Here is a 21,181-nt window from a genome sequence, read left to right as displayed (position 1 = left end):
AACCTTTGTTGCCTGACGCAAGGTTCTTGTAATGTTCAAAGGTTAAGGTATACCGCTGTGATACTGTGTAAGAACAGAACTTGATCCGAACATGTAGTAGGAAGCGGTATTCGTGAGCAAAATGGGCTAGAGCAGCGGTCCCGTTGAAAAGTTGCACAGGACGCTTGAGTCGCAAAAAGACCTCTTTCATCGCCTGGCGTTGACTTTTCTTCAACGAGAGAAGAAGACTTGACAAAGAGAGAAAATTAAAGCAGAGGGCGGGCCCGCAAATGTTGAAGAGCACCACGTTTTCAAGGTGTTGAAGGTTATTGTTTCGTTTCTGACTGCGAATGGACGCCGCGGTGCTGACAAATTAGTCAGCCGTGTATTGTGTACACTCACTCAACAGTCATATCATATTGAAGTCGTTCGTAAGAGGATCTAGCATCTCTTCATGTACGGGGGAGTAGGCATAAAATATGGAGAATCCTGGTTGCGAGGTCGGAGACTTCGTAGCTCCGTTGTACTTGTAGATAGGTATCTTCTTGTACGGGAGAACGTAGTTCCGGGCCCCTTTCACTCGCAGCCGTTCAGACGTCATTGACCACCAGACCAAGCAAACCGCTGAGTTTGGCATCAACAGGAGCACCCGGAACCATGGCACCTTATCAACCCTCTCACCACTCAACTCCTCGCAATGTCCGCCGGATATTTTCCCAAACGTACCAAAGTCGGCCTTGAAGATCTCTTCAAGAATCTCATAACAGCCTCGCATATCCTCCACCATCACGGCATCCTCGACGCGTACGGACACATCTCTGTCCGCAGTCCAGACAACCATGCCACGTTCTACATGCCCTGTAACATGGCGCCCGCCCTGCTTAGTTCCGAAGAGCACCTTGTGGAATACAATGTTGAAGACGGCGAACCAGTAGAGAAGCATGCGAAGCCAGGATACTTGGAGAGATATATACACAGCGAGATATACAAGCGGTTTCCAAGCATCAATAGCGTTGTGCATAGTCACTGTGCTGCGGTGCTGCCATATACTATCAGTGGAGTGCCATTGAAGGCGGGCATACACATGGCAGGGTTCCTGGGTATGCCCTAAGCTCTTGAAAATGCGATAGCTTCGACTAACGCGTTGCCTTGGGAAGGGAGTAATGTGCCTGTTTGGGACGCCTCATCCCACTATTCTAGCGGCTCCAAGCACGATCTCCTCGTCCGCGATACCAAACTAGGCGCGTCTCTTTCTGCAGCCTTCAAGCCAGCCACCTCAGCCGGCTTCTTGTATTCCAAAGTCCGGTCAGCGCTGCCGGCGCAAATAGGGGGTGCGCCTCCGGATCCTGCGAAAGAACCTGATCACGCTGTCGTGCTCATGCGAGGGCATGGGTTTACGACGGTCGCGCATGGCATTGAAGAAGCAGTATATCAAGCCATTTATACCAGGGACGCAGCGAAGGCTCAGATGACCGCATTGATGATACATGATGCACATTTTGGGCATGTAGTTGAGGGGAAGGTGGACATCGAAGGCGGTGGGAAGATCAAATCTGCCAAGGTGAAGACTGAGGGTGATGTCAAGTTCTTAAAGGACAGCGAGGCCCACGACGCTTGGGAGTCTATACGGGGCACCATAGAGAGACCTTGGAGGCTTTGGTGTCGTGAGGTTGAAGTGAATCCGCTATACAGGAATGATTGTCCGGGCTGTGAGGACTGATGGACTCCTCCTGGGAAAGGCGCAACTTGTATGGCCGAGCGAATAGCTAATCAACGATCACATCTATGCAGAGGGCAACCGTGTGATGGTAAGACTGTTGAATTACCATGTCCTGTGGGATCAGAGCAGCAGTACTCCGTACCCTCATTGCTGATCACTTCCAAGGTTGCCTGCGGCAGTTCTTGCTCTCTCCACGCACTCACTTCCACTATGCAAATGTCCCTTCCCAAAACTGTTCCTAAACCTCAGACCACTGGATACCGTCTCTCACACCGTGCTCTCAAGAAGCAGATCTCTACCGCAGCTGTCATGAATATCCGCCCCACGCTCCTAACACCGAGGATCTCGGTGGGTGCCAGCTGCGTAATCTCGCTCGCTTCACCGACAAACCACATTCGCATGTGCCAGCCTAGGGGAAGGGATAGAGATAAGAGCAACCAGGTTGGCAGAAATGCCGACAGGGCTGAGACGGTGCGCGCGAAGGCTGATCGGTGAGCCGCATAGGGCTGTTCTGCAGTGTGAACACTGAACAGTATAGGTGTCTGGGTCGGCACTGGGAACATTTGCGGTATCTCTTCGTTCAAAGAAGGGATACGGCCCATTGCTCCATATTTGGAGTTTTCCACCCAGTTTGTTTTCTTATTATGGTGTGCTAGAGCACTTTCCTGCTAATTACATAGGCCGACGGACAACATCAGGTCCGCGATTACGGTCGAACGAAGGAACAGCACGTGGAGCTAGTATCGTTTCGCGATTTTTCGGCCGCAGGCTAGGTAGAAGGCATGTCCATGAAGGGGCCAGTGCTCAGATGGCACAGTGGGCTGTTCCCATGAGGATTGGAACCTGCAGGACGCTGTCCTCTTGGGGTCTTTTCAACCTGGTGGACGGGACGCGTTTGTGATTCAGCGCTGAGACTTTTGAGAGACAATGTTAGGGATACCATGGGCGGAATCCATTGATGCTGATCGTGGCCAGAAAGGACTTATCGGCTGCACTCTGGAGTCGGCTGATCAGCAGAAGAACTCCTGGTTTTGGACAGGAAAGGGAACAGGCTCGGGTTCATCATTCCATCGGGAGAGATCGTACGAGACGGTATGTTCTGATAAGTGACCAAGCCGGTAGATGGCGCAACCGAAACATTGATAGCTGACAAATGTTCTACCATACCCAATCGACGCTGTGAGACTCAAGAATTGCTGTTCGTGAATTCGGTCCTCTATTGCGTCTCAATGTTAGCGTACGGGATGGGGAAGATGGAGATAGTTCGAAACGTACATCAGATTGAACAGTGAGGCTTGCAGGATCCACTTCCTCTAGCGACTGACAGTGAAAGCGGCTCTCAGCGAAGTAGGGTCCGATAAAGTCCTCCAAATGTACGGAGTACTCGGTGTCTCATGGGTCATAAGGCGGAGGGGCGTTGGGGGGATGAGGCGCGTCTGGGGTTGACCATAACCATTATTCCCGTCCACGGCTTGTCAAATACCCAGTAATGCGTTGTCTATCAAGTGGGAGATGGCTGTCGCTACTGGTCCCACTGGTCTCGCTTAGCCCATGATTGACCAGGAGCGGGTTGTCTAGTGTGAAGGTAAATAACTTCTACTGGGTTGCACTGTAGACTCGTCGATATGTTCTGCCCATAGCCCAGGAGTATCGTCACGGTTCCCAGAAGACTCAATGCGGTCTCGCAGTTCTCATTTTGGCTTTTGGAAATTCCTTCGCACATGCAGCGGGAAGAATCCTTCTGAGCAGCATTAGGTAGGCGGGCTTGCGGCACAGCTGGCTGCGTAACATAGTCGATATTGTGGTCTCCTTCGATCTCCAGAGTTTGTGGTTCACGAACATGCATGCGGTTGGTGTTGCTTGACGCTCGGACATGCATCTCCCTCACCGATCAGAGAGCCTTACCATGCATCGGGGAATGGGAATCGACTCCGATAGACGGGAATGATGTGAAGCGAGTCGTTCGCGAAGGGGGCCAACGTCCTTCATCTGGGAACAGATAATGGAGTTAGGCTATCTGTGCGGGAGAGGGGAGTTGAAAAAAATTGTGAAGGATGGCTGGCGATGGAGTGAGGTAGAAACAGGTTGGATTAATTATGAACATTCTCGGTTATCCTTCCCGTTCCATCTATTAAATCCCTTGTAACTCGACCTCCTGTCTTTTCACGACGCGCCACCTGCAAGTACTCCACTCTCGAGTACGTACATAGCCCTCCTGTCAGACGCCTTCCCAGTGTTGCTGGCCGATCTCATGGAACCGTGCCATTCTGCATCGTTTTGAAAGCCCGTTGCAGCAGTTCCCGTTCCGTGCAGTAGACGGGGACCCATGGCACAGCCTGCCAGCACAGTGACTCACTTGATGAGTCCTTTCCCTCGCCTTGGGCCTATTGCACTGCGCCCAGATCTGACTGCCTTGCCTTGTGTACCCTCGGGATTTCGCCGAGCATGCGTCAGTATCGCCAACGACCCTGCCCTGAGGACTGCGCCCGCTGTTGCATACCCTAGGGTATCAAACTGCCACTCAGCTTGTGAGAAACTAAGTTTGTGTGATAGACTCTGAAGATTGTGCCAGTTTCTTACCGGTGTTTCGATATGTATCCCGGATCGAAGCTCGAATCGCAATTGTAGCGTCCTATTCGTCGCGTTGAACAGCCAATACAGCGACCATGCCATGCTGCAAGAGAGGCTCGTTCCTGCTGTTTCAAACGCACAGCTCAGGCCATTTTTCTTTAGCTGTCGCTCGTACCTACCCGGTTTGCGTCGTTGCCCTAATAGAAGGATCTTCCCTTGTTGGCGAAGCCTTTCACCACCTACCCAGGCCGGGTTTTGTCCGTACTAACAGAGCACGCCTTATATGCACGCCCCAAGCGCTGTGACCGTAGTTTTCTCTATCACATCTTGCTCCACCTTCAACATCTACATCGTCATTAACTCAGCCTTTCTCGCGTTCACTGCCTTCCGGCAGCCTGCCGTCGTTAGCATGTCGTTCAACTACGTTCTCGGAAACATCAATGCGTCCTTCGAAAGACTTGCGCTCTACTATCGCGACTTCATGGAACGGACAGAGCAAGCTTTTCGAGCAATGCATCAACGCCTCGTCAATTTGGAAGAACGGCAAGGCGCACCCAGCGATGAGCAGGTGGAACGAGTACTGCGAAAAATACTAGCCGAAAGATTTGCAGATTCCATCGTCCCGCCGGCTGCCCATACCGTCCCTGTAAAGGAAGAAGATACTTTCGTTAAGCCGAAGCCAAACGATATAATTCCGGAAACGCTTTCTATCGATGTCAGTTCACTTCAGGTCGACCCTGATGCTGTCCCATCGAAGATGTATGGTGAAACACTCAAGATGCTCGAGGGCAAGCTGCCGGGGTTTCCAAACGTGGAGGGGCCTACGACGGATGAAGATTAAACAAATCTTCCTCGAACCGGGCCTAACCATACCATGCGGCCTCGTTACAGTTCGTAACATGTTGGACACACCGAACCAGACCTTCTCTGGACATCTATTCCATTTCCGCCTCTGCATGAAGCTTCTTGTTCTCCGTGATAGCTCGGATCGGGGCGGAATGTTGTCTTGCACTTGGTACAGGGTGTTCCCAGAAAACCGGTCGAGTGGTGGTGAGCTGGTAGCTCGGCGTGGCAGTGTCGTTTATGCACACCGCCACCAACCCATTTCTTTGAGGTAAAGAGATGTGGACCTTCCAAAACTTAAAAATATCTTATCCGAAGCGACGAGATACGAATATATTTTTTAATGAGAGAATGGCTCCTCGGTTGTGTAACCAAAGCATCCTAAGGGTCTGTAGGAGTTGAAAGTGCTTTTCATATACGATATCCTCGAGCTTGACGGATGCGCGTAACGCACTCTCTTGCACGTTACACCCGTTGCTTCCGCTCCTCATTGACTCGCTCGCCTTCAAGGGAACACTTAGCGTGGGGGATATCCTGTACGCCCACCGTCGTATATGCAATGCATCCTCCCGCTCCGATTCTTGGTCACGGAGTGGGGAATCTAACTGACGGCCCGGGTCCGAACCCCTGCCCTATGGTACCTGCACTGATTTGCTAGGGGAGAGGGAGACGTTCTCCGCGGTGTACAAGCCGGAGCCTATGGGGAGAGGGGGGATGTGGGTTTCCGTATCGTGTCGTTGAAATAGTGTGAGGAACTTGGATACTTTGCGACTTCATTTAGGCAGAGTTGCCAACTGAAAACGCCGATTTTCTCTTATGTTGTATAAACGGTACCTTCCAATGCCGCCCATGTCCTATAACATGATGTATTCACTCTTTCAGCCACTTGGTTGCCAGGCGCTCTTGGGATGTATCCCGGATTTGATAACCGAGCACCAATCTTTCTTAAGACTTTTAATTTGAGTAACGGCATCCAATATGGGTTTGTGGCCTTATTCGAATGGAAATGATAACAGTGAATGACAATATCACGTGAGATGCTCTTCGTAAATAGTCTCATGGTAGCGCCTGTGATATACTCGATTACTCCACTCCTACTTGATCTAACCTTCCCACTACTTCATTGGTGCAGGTTGTAGACCCAAGCGTAGAAATCCGTCAAGTGCAGAGCAACCTAAATGCCCTTGATATTCTAGGAGAGTACACGTCCTCACTCTGCAGTCATTCATGAAAGCCACCGACTCCATGTCACTTCCCCTCATCTGATCTTCTTGTCTGAAGTATCGCTGATCTCCGACATCTCATGCACTACTTTCTCTTCATTACTTGTGCCCTGCTCACTCTTTGTGTGCGCCTTATTTTGTTTCGCTCTTTTGGACGATTTATCGCTGAGGGAAATGAAGCCGTTGACGGACGCCTGCCAACCTTCTGAGGCCGGACCGGTCCGTTCCAGGAGATGGATGATTTTCTCCTTCCGATTCGACATGTAAATAGTACTCTCGTGGTATGTTGAGGGTATGTCTTCAATTCACTTGCTCAATGTGATATATGTTCGGAAACAACAGTTGTGTGAACACTCTTAATGTGTTTCCAGCGTTCTGCTCTGCACGATTATTCGCTGTTTGGGAGTTCACGTGAAATGATGTAATAGACCCTTCGCAGCCTGCATATCTACTAGAAGATGATAGCATCGGGAAGCAGAGGTATTCAATGTTATGATATATCTGTTTCAATGTTCGCCAGTAGCAACCGAGTTGTTTGCTGGTCCCTAGACTTTTCTCATAGACGTGCAATTTCGGAAAGTTCGAGTCGTACTTCCAGTTGAGCTGTAAAGACTTTGCTTATCTGTATGAACACGAGTGTGTGGACTCATGGCTCTCTTGAGTGGTATAACAGAATCAATGAACAGCCAATTGATGTCCGCTTCCCCACAAGGCCCCTCTTGCAACGTTCACTTTCAATTCCCCGCATACTGGACTGTTCTGTCACAGAACGATCGAATCCCAACAGAAAGTACGACAAAACCACATTCATCCACTCTTTCCCATCATGCCCATCAAACTCTCGGTGCCCTAGGGAAGCGAACTCCACATACCTCATCCTTCTCCTCCTCAAGCTTCATATGCTCATTCCCATCCTTTGCAGGTACCGGGAGATCCCCTTGCTCCGACATGCTGTAACTCCTATACCGCTCAATCTCCTCGTGACTCCCGAGCTGCAGCTCATCCGCAAGGCTCAGTTCTTCCGGGAGAAAGTGCTCGTGGAATGGCAGTGCTGCGTCGGCGGTGCTGGAGAGAGGCGACGAGATGGAGGCTGTTTTGTAGAGGTTGCGCTCTGCGTTCGGGTCGTCCGATGGGCAGTTTTTGTCTTGGTGAACCATTGTTGTAGAGATGATGTTGTAGAAGCGTTGGGTGGGAACGTATGTAGTCGTGTTGAGCTTGAGGCTGTGGAAGCGAAGTTTGTTCAGTGGCTTGTGATATTTGTTATGGACGATGCATCATGTCAGTGGCCAGTTATATATATCCCTCCCCAAGAGATGTGAGGCGGGAATGATGTACCTGCCTCGTGATCCAAAGTCTGGAGCTTTGTGTGCGGATCTGATGTCACACTTCGCCTCCCACCTCTCCGCATTAGAACGGTTCTTTCCGAGTGTATTCCCCACTGTTTCTGTAGCCAAAGACGGCTTCGTACTGTAGTGCAAACACTTCATGAGAGAAAACAGTACAGCGACACATTGATCATTGGGAAGAAAAGTCAGCTGCTGCATCCCCTTCTGCAAATCGATTGTTGACTTTTCGAACCATTTGCCGTCAATCACTTCTTCCCCTTCCCAACCTGTGTTCCACCACCGACCTCTTCCTCCATTTCCTCATCCTCATCCTCATCATTGAAGTGGATCTCCATGTGCTCATAATGGAACTCGCTATCATCAATCATTCCCCCGCGATTCTTTTGCAAGGAGTCATGTTGGTTCCCCTCATCGACAGTGGCCTGGTCTTGACGCTCAGCAACTGGGCGTTGCGGCTGTTGCACCTTGGACTGCGACGAAGTTTGCGTGTTTTGTGAAGTGCCGCGTTCGTTCATGATTTTGTATTGATGTTGTGAAAATGTGAGATCAATGTTCCAATAATGTTATGATCTGAGAAGTTGCGATGAGATTGGCTGGAACTTCACAGCCTGTTTCAAGGCTTCATATACGTCTCTGATGTACAGGCGATGGTCGTATATCACGGTAGTACTGAAAAAGCAGAATCACTACAGCAGTAAAGTTGTCTTGATGGACGGTGGAGAAGTCGACGTCATAGGCGGGGTCGTCGGGCCTTCAACACATGTTAGATCCCAAGTTTGTTCTTACCCTCCCTACCGCAATGTGGGAGCGCTATGAGGGAGAGTGTGACTTTACAATCGCGAAATCTGAAGTGTTAATCGTAATCGTGTCCCGTATACATTGAAGCACATGGTCTTGATGTTTCGCCGTTCTGGTGGCACAGTGTTCCCTGAGACCCTAGGCACGCCTTTCCTCCGCGCCCATTTATGGATACATGAACCCGCTCTTCACAATCTTCAAGCCCCTCAAATCCGTAAACAAGTCCATCGGATAATCCTCCACCCTGAGCGACCTTTTCCACTCCCTCATCCTCTTCGCTAATAACCTCTCTTCTGCCCTGACTTCCCCTTCAAGGCTCCTTACACGTCTCTCCCTCCCGCCGCGCGCCTCGTATCCGCCGTGTGCCAAATCGCCAGCAACACACCAATCCTTGCCACCCCAAGCTGAATCAGCAACCGCCTTCCAAATAGCCGTAACATCGTAAGTCATCTCCTTCGTGTACAGGATTCTACAATCCGCCGGCTCGTACAAGAACTGGAGTGGGAAGCCATAATCGGCGTTGTCGCGCCAGCCATCCCTGAAGTTGACATTGACTGCCGTACCCGGTGACTGTCTATCAAAGGGCACATTACTCCAGTACTCGCCAAGTTGTGTCTTATTCAGTTGTGTCGCCTCTTCAGCAGAAGCAGTGGTGTTCGTGACAGCGTACTGCGCCAGGCTCTGTATATAATCCCAAGGGAAATTATTAGTCCCCTTTACGCCCCCGACGGCTTGCGTGATTCCGGGTCGAGGGCGTCCCCCTAGCGAAACGTATCGCACGCCCTGGCGCTGACGCATGAGTTCGGAGAATATAGTGCAGGTAGACGCGCAATAACCGTCCGTGACAACAATGATATCTTCAGCGGCGAAGGGCTGCGTGAAGTTCGTCAGATTGCGGTACCCGTGAACCCAGATGCCTCCAGAGTTCAATGGTGTAAGACCGTCGGAGAGATTCCAGCGGATGAGGTTAGTGAAATTGTCGCCGGCGATAGTGACGGGACCGAATTTGTCGGCCCAGCTCTCGAAATTCTTGTTGTCTTCGTCAAGGTCGGTGCGGTAGTTGAAGATGGAGGAGACGACGTCGTACTGGAGGGAATAGAGTGTCTCGTTGTCGTTCTCGGAGACGAGCTCGCGGGGAAGCCCTTGTGCCTTTTCAGAGAACTTTTGGCCGATTAGGTCAGTGCTTTCGAAAGCGCGGAAGCGGTCGGCTGCTGCGTGCCCTATGCCCTTGGGGAAGAGTTGCTTGTAGAGATCATAGCCCTGCAGAATGGTGCCACCGCCGTTTGCGGAGACATCAATGATAAGGTGCTTCTTTCCCGCAGCTTTCGCGGCCGCGAGGAACTGCTCACCAATTTGCTGGAATGGGATTTCTGATTCCTCTTCTGACACGAAGGATGGTACGGAAAGGACTGCAATGTCTGAGTAATCGTCTCCCAGGTAATACCCACCGATGTTGTTCTGCGCTTCGCGAAGCACAGGTGGTGGGTACCCAGGGACTGGTTTGGGTGTTGCTGTGGGAGTCGCGGACGAAGTCGGTATACTGGAGTTCGTAGGACTCGGTACTGTAGAGTTAGACGGAGGTTCGTCCGTCTCAGTGGGTTTTGGGCTGTAGAAGTATTTCTTGTAGAGGCTTTCCCCGTCGGTTACTCCGTCAAAGTCGACAAGCACCCGAGCGTAATTTTGGTAAGTTACGCTCGTGCCATTTTCAAAATCTATCTTGGTTTCTGCGCCTGGATACACCTAAACTATCTGTTAGCACACGTTTCCTTCTGTGACCCATGATGACTTGCCCATCTACCTCTTCCACTCCCTGCAAAAGTTCCTATACTCGTGCTAACAGATCCGATAGACACGGCAGCGAGATTGTAAAAGACATTGTTGTACAATGCGTCTCGATCCTGCAGCGAACCGAACTGCGCCCAATTCTCTAGATATTCTGACGCTTTTTGTCCATTAATGACGGTGATAGCCGATGGTGTAAACGATGCGTTTCCTACAGACGCCGCAAGGACGTCTGGATATACGAAAGGCTTGGGCAGCGCCTTTCCGTCTTCCGAAACGGACACGAGAGGAATGGGCCGGGCCCAATTGAAGACGCCACCGATAACATCTGGCACAAATACGAAGTGCCCGTCATGCGTGGTCTGTAGTAGTCTTCGAGAATCGCGTCAGCAAGACCTGCTTCGTACTGCACACATCTGAGCGGGGACAAACCTGTACATTGACCAACCGAACTGCATACCGTCAACCAACGTTCATTTAGCCGTATCGGGCATCGGTCGTAACATGCAGCGCATATATTAAACAGTCGTAATAAGACTCTCAACATACCTCATACTCGTTGCGAAATGTGCTCGACTCCACCTTCGACCTTATTTCCTCAATCCCAGCCCAGACATCTACACCAGGCTGGACTTTCTCTGCGTATTCCTTGGGAGGATCCTTTAACCAGACGGTGTTTGAGTGCCAGCGAATGTAAGGCGTAATAGAATCAATGAGGTCCAATGCTGCCGTTTTATTCAAAGGAACGCTGGTGATACAATCATAAGCCAATTGGGCAGGGACAGTAGGTGTTGTCGCCGGTTTCTGCGCTGCAACGGATGCGCTCACTTGCGCACAGGGCGAAGATTCGTTCTGGAAGACATTGCGCTGGAAAGGAGTGGCGGATACAATCGCAGCCAAAGAAATTCCCACGACAAACTGGGAGATAGACATGGTCGCTCAAGCACAAGGAGCGACGCTGTGGCTACCGCGGAGGGGGAAGCATCCTGATTTAATAGTCGACCGGCCCGTACAGGCCCGGAAACAGCTGCGCCGTGGATGTGGTGCAAGATGCATGTCGTCCTCCATATTGCAATCTGCAGTGCAGTGACCAAGGATCTGCGCTCTTAACCGTGTTGTAACTTGCAGATATCGAAATGCATATGGATCCCGCATCCAAGGGACCAGAGGACCATGTCTGAAGGACCACGCCATCCTTCCAGCAAATGACCTGCTTATTCAGAGCCGTTCCTGGTATATCATAACTCTGTACAGTCCGTTAGTAACAGCCCAAATAGGCAGCTCGTTAAGCGGCCTGACAAGCATGAGGGTGACGGCAAGCGCATCAACCTCTCGACGCACAGTTCGGAAGGTATCTCTCGCTCACCACTGCGTTTGCGATTTAAAAAAGCGGAGAATGATGCATGAGCGTACTGAATGTAGTCATCCATGCTGTGATGGCAAAAGGTCCCGAGGTGAGACGACTTGTGCGGAGTTTCCATGACGGATCTCATAGATTCGGACGGAGATTTTCGAGAGATAAAGTTCTGCGGACAGTTGATATATGGAACAAGCATCATATTAAAAGCTTCCGTGAAGCTTATCAAGTGACCGCCCCAGCGTCGTGACTCTGAAAGGAAATTACCAAATTGCCTAGGGATGCTTCCAAGAAATAGCGCATGGTCAGACGCTAACCAGATTAGGCAGGACGTCAAGCACGTTGTGTGAATCGATGGCAGTGCAATTGAGAAACTGCAACTCCCTATGTCCTCCCACCTTCTCTAAGAAATCTTTACAATTCCTGAAATTACTCCTCGCTGACAACATTTTGGGATATAGCTAAATGCCGCAATTCTGCAGAGCTCGACAGTGGAAATCTTCAGAGGTTGTTTTTGTCAGTGTACAATCCACGATCATAGAAATTAGAGTGATACATAGTTATTAAACCAGGTTCAAAAGAGAAAGATGTACAAACGTTACTCAGAAATGGAATACGAATTCACTCAAGACTGCTGCATTCCGTCTTCCGGAGCTTTTCCTTGAAACATAACATCCAACAACTGCCAAATAGAAAGTAGGATTAGGCGCATGTGCCAATTGAAAGCCGCAAATGTCCTAGATCCGCTCCGCTTTCGTGGCGGTCAAAAGGGGCATCGTTTCATCAGTCACAGACGACGACGCCAGTACAGAGGTACGGAGTAACCAACTTCTTATCAGAAGATAAATTCCAGACCATTCAGCAATGCCCTCACCAGCACCGCTTTGAAAAGTTGATTTGCTTCAAACATAGTCGAGTTCTTGTTACCCCTTTCTGACAAACCAATCACACTGCTCCGTAAATCCCCAAATGACAAAGTCAACCAATCACAGCCCAGGGACAGTTTATTCTCGGCGACCCCGCAAGCACACCTTTTCTCCCACCATCCACTTTTGTCCACCTTTTCGGACTTCATCTGCCACCCCTGATATTCGTGTCTCAACCCGCCTCCTTTATTGGCCCACGCTTCCTGCACTACCGGGTCTTGTACCTGGTTCGTTTGCGGAAGGCGATATGGGAACAGGAGCACGCGGCGAATGAGCGCGGACAGGCGATGGGAGCAAGAATGTTTTCCGAGCCTTGCAGAGCTGGGCGGGTGACGGGTTGGAGGAGGCAGGAGGGAGTACAGAAGGGGGTAAGATTGAATATGTGGGCTGAAGGAGGGGTCGGGTGAGTATAAGGACTTGGGTGTGTCTGCTGTGCGGAATGCATCGCAAGACCGCGCCGCGTGAGAGGTGTGTCGAGGGACAGATACTGTCTATCTTATTTCAGTTATTATTTGTCGCTGCGTTGCGACTGTCCACTCTTTTCCTCCACGTTCATTCCCCGGAAAGAAAATCTTGAAAGATGTTGTTTGATACCCTGTTACTGTCTTTCTTTGCGCTTGCAAGTGTTGGCGGTGCCGCGCCCACGGGGAGAGAGGAGCTTGGAAAGAGGCAGGCACCTGCGGGTGTGCCCGACTATGTGCTGAAATATGGTATGTGAATTATTGACCTTTCTGAATAACTTTTAGTTACCGACGAGTCAGATGTGAATCTCTGAAATTGGAGATATATATCGTCACTGCTAACACCTGAAATAGCTCCCCTGATATACCTCCATTCCTCAGAGCAATACTTCCCAACCGACCTCAGCAGCTTTCTCGCCAACACTGTGCCAAAGAACCCCTCCTTCCAGCCCACTCCGAACGCTCCATCTCCAGTTACGCTGAACAATGTGAACCAACTACCGTCCGACACCTACCTCACCTCCAAAGATGAAATTAGCGAAAACCCAGCCGCTGCCTGGCTGAAGGGAACCAAGCCCGACTCGAATGGAAAGACGCAAGGCGCGGTCCCAGCAGCTGTAATCGTTGCGGATAAAGGAGACGGTGTTGTGGATGCGTTCTACATGTTCTTCTATGCTTACAATTATGGAGGAAATGTGTTGCGCATCAAGCAGTTGAACTTCGGTACCTCTTCCCCTCATCCTTCCAAATCGAAACTAACTAATATCGTCCAGGCAACCACGTAGGAGACTTCGAACACCTGATGATCCGGTTCCGCAACGGTGCGCCAGAATATGTCTGGTACTCGCAGCACGCCAACGGACAAGCCTTTTCCTACGGCACCGTCCGCAAGCAGGGTCTCCGACCTTTGGCTTACAGCGCCAATGGCTCGCACGCAAACTACGCCATCCCAGGGAAGCATGATCACACCATTCCCAATTTCAACCTACCCGCCGGTGCGCTTGAGGATGACACCGATGCCGGTATTCTATGGGACCCGATCCAGTCCGCGTACTGGTACCAGTATTCCTTTGACAGAAACGGTGACAGGAACGCGGGGAGTTTCACGGCTTACGACAGCGCGTCGCCAACGGAGTGGTTGGAGTTCCGTGGCCGCTGGGGCGATCAGGAGTATCCTACGAGCGATAAGCGGCAAGCGAAGTTGTTTGGCCAGGCGAAGTTTGGCAGCGGGCCTACTGGGCCGAAGGATAAGCAGCTCGGTAGGTCAAATGTGTGCCCTGATAATGGGAATAAGTGCATTCTGAGGACGATTCTGGTGCCGAGGAGAGTTGGCGATGAGGAGGATCAGGTTCAGGGAATGTAGACATGAGGGTGGTATGCATCTGCTGGGGAATTATTCACCCATCTCGGATCAAGTAATGTCCATAATATATGCCCACATGATTTTCCCAACTCAAAATTCAGAGACTGCTGCTTCCTTGAAAAAGGGGTGTTTGCACTTGACGGATTAGGAATAGTCCACTTGGCCGGCATTTGCGGGGTGCTAGTCCTCTCCGTGCAACCATCCGTCAACGCCCATGCAGGTTCACATGCTAACTGCAGCATAAACTCTTCTATATCTATCCTGCTGCCCGCGTGGAGTTACAAGCCAGGCACCTCAGCACATTACAAACCGCGCCTTAGGTTGCACCGGACCATACCCACGAGCATACGGCCCTATGACTAGCGGGCCCTTGATGACCATGTCCAGCAGAGAGAGCTGTATATCCTGTGACACTAGGGACGCAACCACATCTCGAGGGAGGTTTTGGCGCATCAAGTACTCTTGATGACTCTCTGGGGATCCGGACTGAGATGGTGGAGCTTAATCGCAGGCAAGACCCGTCAACTACCTGTATGGAGAGGATCGATTCTGAATCGGATGCATCATCCGCAGCTGCGAAAGTAATCGGTGCACGCTTTGAGTCGGTGACTTCGGAGTCGTGCACCTGCGGTAGAGAGGACCAGCCTATCGGGCGGTGAGGTGGAAGCTAAGATCAGATGAGCAGTTCCGGTGCGAGACGGATGAGGTAGGTGGTTTTGGCATGCTCCTTCTGTAACACAGTTCCCTCCCTTACCGCTTCCTCTTCATTCCTCCTTCGGCATATCTCGCATCTTTGGGTTAGATCTACGATCACTTTTCTCCTACCCGTGGCCAAGATGTCTTGGTCTCCTTCGACTTTTGGGGCGTGGGGCCGCAGGACCACGGAAGAGGTGGCAGTTTGATGAAAGGAACCAGGGTTTCATTCCACTCATCTCGCGACTTTCAAGAAACCCATCTCCTTGCCACAACCCCTTCTCATCTCCCCTTTTCCTTGTATTCGCGACCCTGCCATGCTTCCAGAATCCACGGTCCCCACCAGGTCGACTGCTCAGAAATTATGCGACTAGCCTCCCGTCATGTGGGATGCTCACGCCCACCTGGCCACCAGGGGTGGATCAACTGAGCCTCTTCCCAACTTCCTAGCAAGGCTGATCTCCCGCTCTGGCTTGGCGCGATTAATCCCCAACGGACCTTGTTTGGACGTCCAATGTAACAATGGAAGGCTTTTGGACATCAATTTCAGCAACATAGCCAATAAGGCTCCCCGCCCCCCAGCACTCGACTCCCAGGGGGCCACGACCACGTTTCTGTCCGCCTGGGGATTCAAGGCGCGATGTGAACTCGACCAGCACACCTGATGCGGACCTGGTGGCCTGGATGCGGCGTCAAGTTCCGGGCGGGCGGGTGTATAAGTATGTAGGTAAAGACGGTGGGTTATGCAACCAGCGTCTGTAAGGTGTCGTGGAACCGCACTGTCTCGCACTTGTTCCCTGTACCTCTGCCGTCACCATGTCTCCCGGGTCGCGCCTTTTCGTATTGCTCCCTCTGCTGTGGTCCGGTGTATCTGCTAAGCCAGCGGGACCCGGATACTTTCCTCCTGGCTATCACTCGCCTCCCGTGAACGGTTCGGATGGAGAGGTATCTGTCAAGGCGTATGGGTTGATTGAGCAATATGATTCCAGTAACTGGCTGGACAAATTCGATGTTCAGGCTGTGAGTATGCTGTTCACTATGTTCAGATCCTAGGCTAATGGTATACAGATGGCAGATCCGACCCGTAAGCAACAACAGCAATAACAAAGCTCCCCACAATGGGTTTCTGACATAACGCAGACGGCTTCGTCAACTACGTCGACGCAGGAAGAGCGCAACAACTAGGCTTGATCCGCAACCAGGGCAGCCAAGTCTACATGGGCGTCGACTCCTGGGTCAGTTCCCCATTTCTTAGATGCCCATACTATAGAATCCTTCCCACATCAATTCTCGTCCTTCTCCGTCCCCGTATATCTCGCAACCCCTCTAACCCTTCCCAGACCCGTCTCAACCCCTCCGGCCCGGGCCGCGACAGCGTCCGCATCCAATCCAAACGGGGCTACACGCGCGGCCTCATCATCGGCGACTTCGCCCACATCCCCGGCACGGCGTGCGGCTCCTGGCCCGCCTTCTGGATGGTGGGCCCCAACTGGCCGAACCAGGGCGAACTCGACATCATCGAGGGCGTCAACCTCAACCAGAACAACCAAGTCACATTGCACACGTCCCCGGGTTGCAACGTCCATGTCGGAGACGGCGGCCAGACGGGCCGCAGCGTGGGCAACCAGGACTGCGGCGCGGGCGGCGGGTACACGGGATGCGGTGTCGAGGCCGTGGGCCAGCCGACGAGCTATGGCACGCCGTTCAACGCGAATGGCGGGGGCGTGTATGCGGCGCTGTGGACGGATGCCGGGATCAAAGTCTGGTACTGGGCGGCGAGGGATGTCCCTGGGAATATCAGGAATGGGAATCCGGATCCGAATAGTTGGGGGGTGCCGCAGGCGAATTTCGCGGGTTGCGATTTCGCGGCCAAGTTTCGCGATATGCATATTGTGAGTACTTCGTTTTCTTGTGTTGAGGGAGGAGGGATTGGGGAGGGTGAGGAGCGGAGTGGGTGCTGATGCAGATTGTCAAGGTCTTCGACATCACCTTCTGCGGCGACTGGGCCGGGGGCGTCTGGGGCCAGTCGAGCTGCGCGCAGATGAATCCGAGCTGCAATGCCTATGTCGCGGAGCAGCCGCAGTCGTTTGCCGATGTGAGTACCTTATAAGAATTTACTTTTCAAAGGAAGCGGTGAGCTGACATGTTGCAGACGTACTGGCTCATCAATTCCATCAAGGTGTACGGCGTCTAGAATATCCGCTTAGCGCCACCCTTGGTCCCGCTTGGTGGTGCTTCAGCGAAATGCAGGAGACAGACTTTTTTGGGGGGGGTTCCGTGTATATATGAACACTCGCTTCTTCGGTACGATGGTACTTTCGTTTCTTGTCGATAGTTTTTGTTGGGGAGGAGATGGATGTTGACTGGTCAGTCGTTTCTTGCTCCATGTATGTTGGCCTTTTCTAGGCACCTTTTCCTTGTTGATATTTATTGCTCCATTGGTGGAGATGGAGGTGGAGGGGAAGTGAACTGAAGCGGCGGGGGCAGATGTATATAGCTGGGACGGTCGTTGTATTAGTCTATTACCTTATCCGATGGTCTAATGTCACGGATATGCATACACGGTATGTCTACTACCATCTCCCGCTGTTCAATCCCCGTAGGTCCCGCGCAACGGCTAGGTTGGTTGGTTAAGCCTGGTAGGTAAATAGATAGGTAGGTAGGTAAGTAGATAGGTAGGTAGGTAGCTGTTAGGCCGGGGGTATTAGATGCAGTAGAGTTAGGCCACGGTAGTAGGCGAGTAGGAGGCTAGTAGGCGAGGCTAGGGTATGCCAGATTAGATTAGATCAGGCTAAGAAGGAGATAGAATTACACTTTCCAGTAGTAAACCCAGTATTCCCCATCTCGTTTCCCTAAATGCAGCTAGAAAGTAACAGTATTTTTCATTAGCCTTCGTTCTCCACCTAAGTAGAGTATGAGCATTCCCGTTCTTGCAGAGAGCGAGAGGAGTTCCGATACACTGACAGCGGGGAGGCTCTCGACGTACACAGTACACGAAATCCATCCAAATACATCACTGATGCGAAACTGATAACAGCCTTTTGAACTTTTTTGGTTCTTTCTTCACCTCTCCCGTAATCTGTCTAGCTTGACTGTCTGGTACTTGTATTGATAAGGCTCTATCTATTCTTAAGACTATGTTTATGCTGACGATGATAATGCTGATGCTAGCTAATATTGCTGATGCTGACGCTGATGCGGCTTCGTGGTATCCGTGACGGCGACGGCGTGTGTTGCTTGTGCTGCCTACTCCGCGAATCTGGTAGACGAATAGTTTCTCTTCTCCTGCCTGCACCATCCGCATCCTCTCGTCTCTGCGATCCCTCTCGCTGTCCACCTACCCTTCCCTTCACCCAGCAAACCGACGCACCTCCACCCAGACCCACCTTCCCCCTAGCCCCTAACCACCCAACTCATCCTCATAAACCTCCCTAACCCTCACCCCATTCCCCCTCCCACCAAACTCCTCCCTCACCCTCGCCGCCATGAACCCAATCCCCCACTGCTCCCCCACCCCCTCCCCGACACAAACAACCGTACACCCCCTCCTCCCCGCCTCCTCCAGCCCCTCCCCCCTCGCCCTCCCCGTCAAACAAACCACATGCCTCCCCAACCGTCTCTCACTCCTCACCCACCCCTGCTCAACCGCCAAATCCAGTACACGATGCACATCATCGGCACCGAACTCGTTCATCAGTGCCAAAATGTGAATCTCCTCGCTTAGCCCTTCCTGCGCGGCTTCTATGGCGCCGAATTCGAACTCGATGGCGTCGAGCAGGGGGCCTAGGATGGTGTTGATTCTCGCGAGGGCGCCGATGCGGCGGTCGGGGTCTGTGGGGGTGGGGGAGGGCACGGGGATGAAGGTGTTGCTGGATGGGGATGTGTCGACGCCTAGGCGCGCGGCGAGGTAGGGGTTCCAGCCTAGGGTTAGGTGTTCGGTGAATGAGGTGTGGCTCGCGAGGACGAGGACGTTGTCACGTATCCTGCTGCGGTCGAGATGGTCCGGGCGGTGGAGGAAGGCGATGGTGTTCGGGGGACGGGGTTCCTCGCTGCCTGGGCGGCGTGCGTCGTCTGGTGAGTTTGTTGTTCTGGAGTTGGGGGGATCCGGGCCGAGCAGGGCGTAGACGCCTGCTGTCGGGGTGACGGAGAGGACGACTTGGTCGCAGGGGGCTGTGTCGAAGTTGTAGGTGCGGGATTGGGGGATGTGGTAGAGGAGGGGGATGTCGTTTGGTTTTGGGGGGAGGAGCGAGGAGATGAAGCGGGTGACTTCGGAGTGGGTGGGCATGGGAGGAGTGGTAGTCGTTGTAGTGCTGCAGGTGATTGGAATGGAGATAGAGATGTAGCTGAGATTGTATCTGTTATGGTGTTGCTGGAGCTGGATATGAAATTGATATGCCGGAGACGACAAAAGGACGTAGAGTAGTTAAGAGAAGGAGCGATCCCAGAGTGAATGCTTTCTCGTCAACACAGACGACCCCAACGACGACATCCCCCCTCTTATACTCGGCCCACGATGAAACTATACTCATCGCCCAAAGCAAGTGTCTACTGTAGTATGGCGCGAAGCCGGTTGTTGGTGCCATCTCTCGCACTCCGGGACGACAATGCACCAAGCCAGCCTCAGCGAAGGTGCCAGAAGATCATTTCCTCTTCAGGAACAAGGCCACGCGCCTTGGCAAGCCCTGGATCACGCCACTGACGAGATCCAATGGAGAGGAAGGTCCTGGAGACGAGGTGGCAGCTTGCATTTTGCATCGGCGAAGCTTGATTTGGGTGGACGTGTTGACGTTTCTGGGAAGAGGGAGAGAATTGAAGCTGTGAACAGCTCGTGATTCTAGATTTCGACCCCGCACTAACCCTCATCCAGTAAAACGAACCTAACTTGAACGGGATAAACTCCGCTCGAGAAAAGGCTTAACCGAGACCCTGAGCTAGAACCTTGGAAAGGACCCTGTCGATCCGGCTGCATCCCGACGTCATGGCCCCACGAACCCTTCGTCGTTGCTCTTGGAGCAGAAGGAGGAAATGATAGACAAACGGGAGAACACCTGGGCAGATCGGAGGAGTATTTTTTCCGAAGAGGTTCGTCGGGTCTAGTCTTCTTCCCTGGACCCTGAGATCCCAGTACTAGTTTACTGAAAAGAGTATGTATCGCGGGGGGAAGAAATACCTGTCCGGAGAGCAATCCGATGGAAGGCAGCTATGACGCAAGCCAAGGTGTCCACGTGGGCGACCTACTCCCGATCTGTCCTCTGTATGCGCGATAAGGAGCTGTGGCTGTGGTGCATTCTAGAACAAGTCATGCAAGGAAAAGCACTCAGAGATGTCAGGAGATACTTTTCGTGCTTTGCGCAAGTCAACGCAAGTCAAAATGATATACTGTGGTTGCAGGAATAGGGTGATAGGAACGGGTTTGGCAACTACCGTATAATCTCGTTCAAAGGGCTTAAGCTAGGCCTAAGGAGGCAGTAACTAGGCCAATAGGAAGGCTTAATCTCGTCAACCGTAGAAGCCTTGCAGATCGTGATCAGCGCAACAACAGAAAACTCTTCTTTCTAAGGCGGTAGTACAGTCCTTAAGGGACAAAAAAGGATTCTGTTTCTACGGGCAAAATCTCCTTATTCTGCGTTTCTTAACAGTTCTAGATTGTCTAGGGTTTCCTATCTAAATTCACGGAGAACTCTCGTACTGCCTCTTTAGGCCTAGCTTGAGCGCTTTGAACGAGATTATACGGTACGCTGGAAGACTTGCTACCCTTGCTACCGTAGGTAGACACATACACATACACAATGCACATACACCTTACTCTGCAAGAAAGACATCATGCAGTATATCACTTATAGATAAGCTTTACTACTTGTATCCATGATGTACAATCACCACCTCATATCCCCAATACTAAAGACAACTACATCCTAAACCAAAATCCAATGGCACGTCCAGACAGAACCCAAAGAGAAGCATGATGTCCATTCCATGCTCATGTACTCATCAATCAACATCTACCACATCCTGTGGTACATACATATATATATAACCACCCAGATATCCCAACTCCCAGAAACCAGAAACAAAAGTCGTGATCGTCAGGCCCAGACGCCACAAACTCCGAAACCAGG

At 51.7% G+C, this 21,181-nt stretch overlaps 7 protein-coding genes across 7 annotated transcripts; 4 read left to right on the top strand and 3 right to left on the bottom strand.

Annotated features, from left to right (window-relative positions):
* Nucleotides 1-262: 262 nt before the first annotated feature.
* Nucleotides 263-1,822, top strand: EI97DRAFT_62486 (arad-like aldolase/epimerase). Its single transcript, XM_033802965.1, has 2 exons — nucleotides 263-1,079; nucleotides 1,137-1,822. Exons 1-2 carry the CDS (start codon nucleotides 677-679, stop codon nucleotides 1,697-1,699), a joined length of 966 nt encoding a protein of 321 aa, XP_033653511.1. The 5' UTR covers nucleotides 263-676; the 3' UTR covers nucleotides 1,700-1,822.
* Nucleotides 1,823-4,679: 2,857 nt separating this feature from the next.
* On the top strand, nucleotides 4,680-5,111 carry EI97DRAFT_458966 (uncharacterized protein; the record flags this gene model as incomplete). The annotated part of the gene is made up of 1 exon (XM_033800955.1): nucleotides 4,680-5,111. The coding sequence occupies one exon, from the start codon at nucleotides 4,680-4,682 to the stop codon at nucleotides 5,109-5,111; it is 432 nt and encodes a 143-aa protein (XP_033653510.1).
* Nucleotides 5,112-6,371: 1,260 nt separating this feature from the next.
* EI97DRAFT_467677 (uncharacterized protein) lies at nucleotides 6,372-8,391 on the bottom strand (the record flags this gene model as incomplete). The annotated part of the gene is made up of 3 exons (XM_033801614.1): nucleotides 7,967-8,391; nucleotides 7,209-7,583; nucleotides 6,372-6,584 (listed from the first exon to the last, which is right to left on the bottom strand). Exons 1-3 carry the CDS (start codon nucleotides 8,195-8,197, stop codon nucleotides 6,372-6,374), a joined length of 819 nt encoding a protein of 272 aa, XP_033653509.1. The 5' UTR covers nucleotides 8,198-8,391.
* Nucleotides 8,392-8,551: 160 nt separating this feature from the next.
* EI97DRAFT_433903 (uncharacterized protein) lies at nucleotides 8,552-10,716 on the bottom strand. Its single transcript, XM_033798484.1, has 3 exons — nucleotides 10,695-10,716; nucleotides 10,271-10,634; nucleotides 8,552-10,220 (listed from the first exon to the last, which is right to left on the bottom strand). The coding sequence occupies exons 1-3, from the start codon at nucleotides 10,700-10,702 to the stop codon at nucleotides 8,646-8,648; spliced, it is 1,947 nt and encodes a 648-aa protein (XP_033653508.1). The 5' UTR covers nucleotides 10,703-10,716; the 3' UTR covers nucleotides 8,552-8,645.
* A 2,295-nt stretch (nucleotides 10,717-13,011) lies between these two features.
* Nucleotides 13,012-14,459, top strand: EI97DRAFT_433902 (uncharacterized protein). Its single transcript, XM_033798483.1, has 3 exons — nucleotides 13,012-13,255; nucleotides 13,361-13,729; nucleotides 13,780-14,459. Exons 1-3 carry the CDS (start codon nucleotides 13,126-13,128, stop codon nucleotides 14,367-14,369), a joined length of 1,089 nt encoding a protein of 362 aa, XP_033653507.1. The 5' UTR covers nucleotides 13,012-13,125; the 3' UTR covers nucleotides 14,370-14,459.
* A 1,419-nt stretch (nucleotides 14,460-15,878) lies between these two features.
* On the top strand, nucleotides 15,879-17,256 carry EI97DRAFT_442938 (endo-1,3(4)-beta-glucanase-like protein; the record flags this gene model as incomplete). The annotated part of the gene is made up of 5 exons (XM_033799786.1): nucleotides 15,879-16,082; nucleotides 16,131-16,146; nucleotides 16,203-16,954; nucleotides 17,038-17,157; nucleotides 17,215-17,256. The coding sequence occupies 5 exons, from the start codon at nucleotides 15,879-15,881 to the stop codon at nucleotides 17,254-17,256; spliced, it is 1,134 nt and encodes a 377-aa protein (XP_033653506.1).
* Nucleotides 17,257-18,462: 1,206 nt separating this feature from the next.
* Nucleotides 18,463-19,515, bottom strand: EI97DRAFT_474652 (uncharacterized protein; the record flags this gene model as incomplete). The annotated part of the gene is made up of 1 exon (XM_033801900.1): nucleotides 18,463-19,515. Exon 1 carries the CDS (start codon nucleotides 19,345-19,347, stop codon nucleotides 18,463-18,465), a length of 885 nt encoding a protein of 294 aa, XP_033653505.1. The 5' UTR covers nucleotides 19,348-19,515.
* Nucleotides 19,516-21,181: the final 1,666 nt, after the last annotated feature.

Source organism: Westerdykella ornata (assembly GCF_010094085.1).
Source record: "Westerdykella ornata strain CBS 379.55 unplaced genomic scaffold EI97scaffold_12, whole genome shotgun sequence".
NCBI lineage: Eukaryota > Fungi > Ascomycota > Dothideomycetes > Pleosporales > Sporormiaceae > Westerdykella > Westerdykella ornata.
Note: the sequence above shows the minus strand (reverse complement) of the source record. Positions and strands in the feature narration are given on the sequence as shown.

Bases quoted from the DNA above. Each gene is read 5' to 3' on its own strand.
- EI97DRAFT_62486 (XM_033802965.1), top strand. From the start codon at position 677: ATGTCCGCCGGATATTTTCCCAAACGTACCAAAGTCGGCCTTGAAGAT. The intron at 1,080-1,136 runs GTATGCCCTAAG...TGCCTTGGGAAG, and splicing joins ACACATGGCAGGGTTCCTGG to GGAGTAATGTGCCTGTTTGG.
- EI97DRAFT_433903 (XM_033798484.1), bottom strand. The intron at 10,221-10,270 runs GCAAGTCATCAT...CAGATAGTTTAG, and splicing joins GGAGTGGAAGAGGTAGATGG to GTGTATCCAGGCGCAGAAAC.
- EI97DRAFT_433902 (XM_033798483.1), top strand. From the start codon at position 13,126: ATGTTGTTTGATACCCTGTTACTGTCTTTCTTTGCGCTTGCAAGTGTT. The intron at 13,256-13,360 runs GTATGTGAATTA...CACCTGAAATAG, and splicing joins CGACTATGTGCTGAAATATG to CTCCCCTGATATACCTCCAT. The intron at 13,730-13,779 runs GTACCTCTTCCC...AATATCGTCCAG, and splicing joins CATCAAGCAGTTGAACTTCG to GCAACCACGTAGGAGACTTC.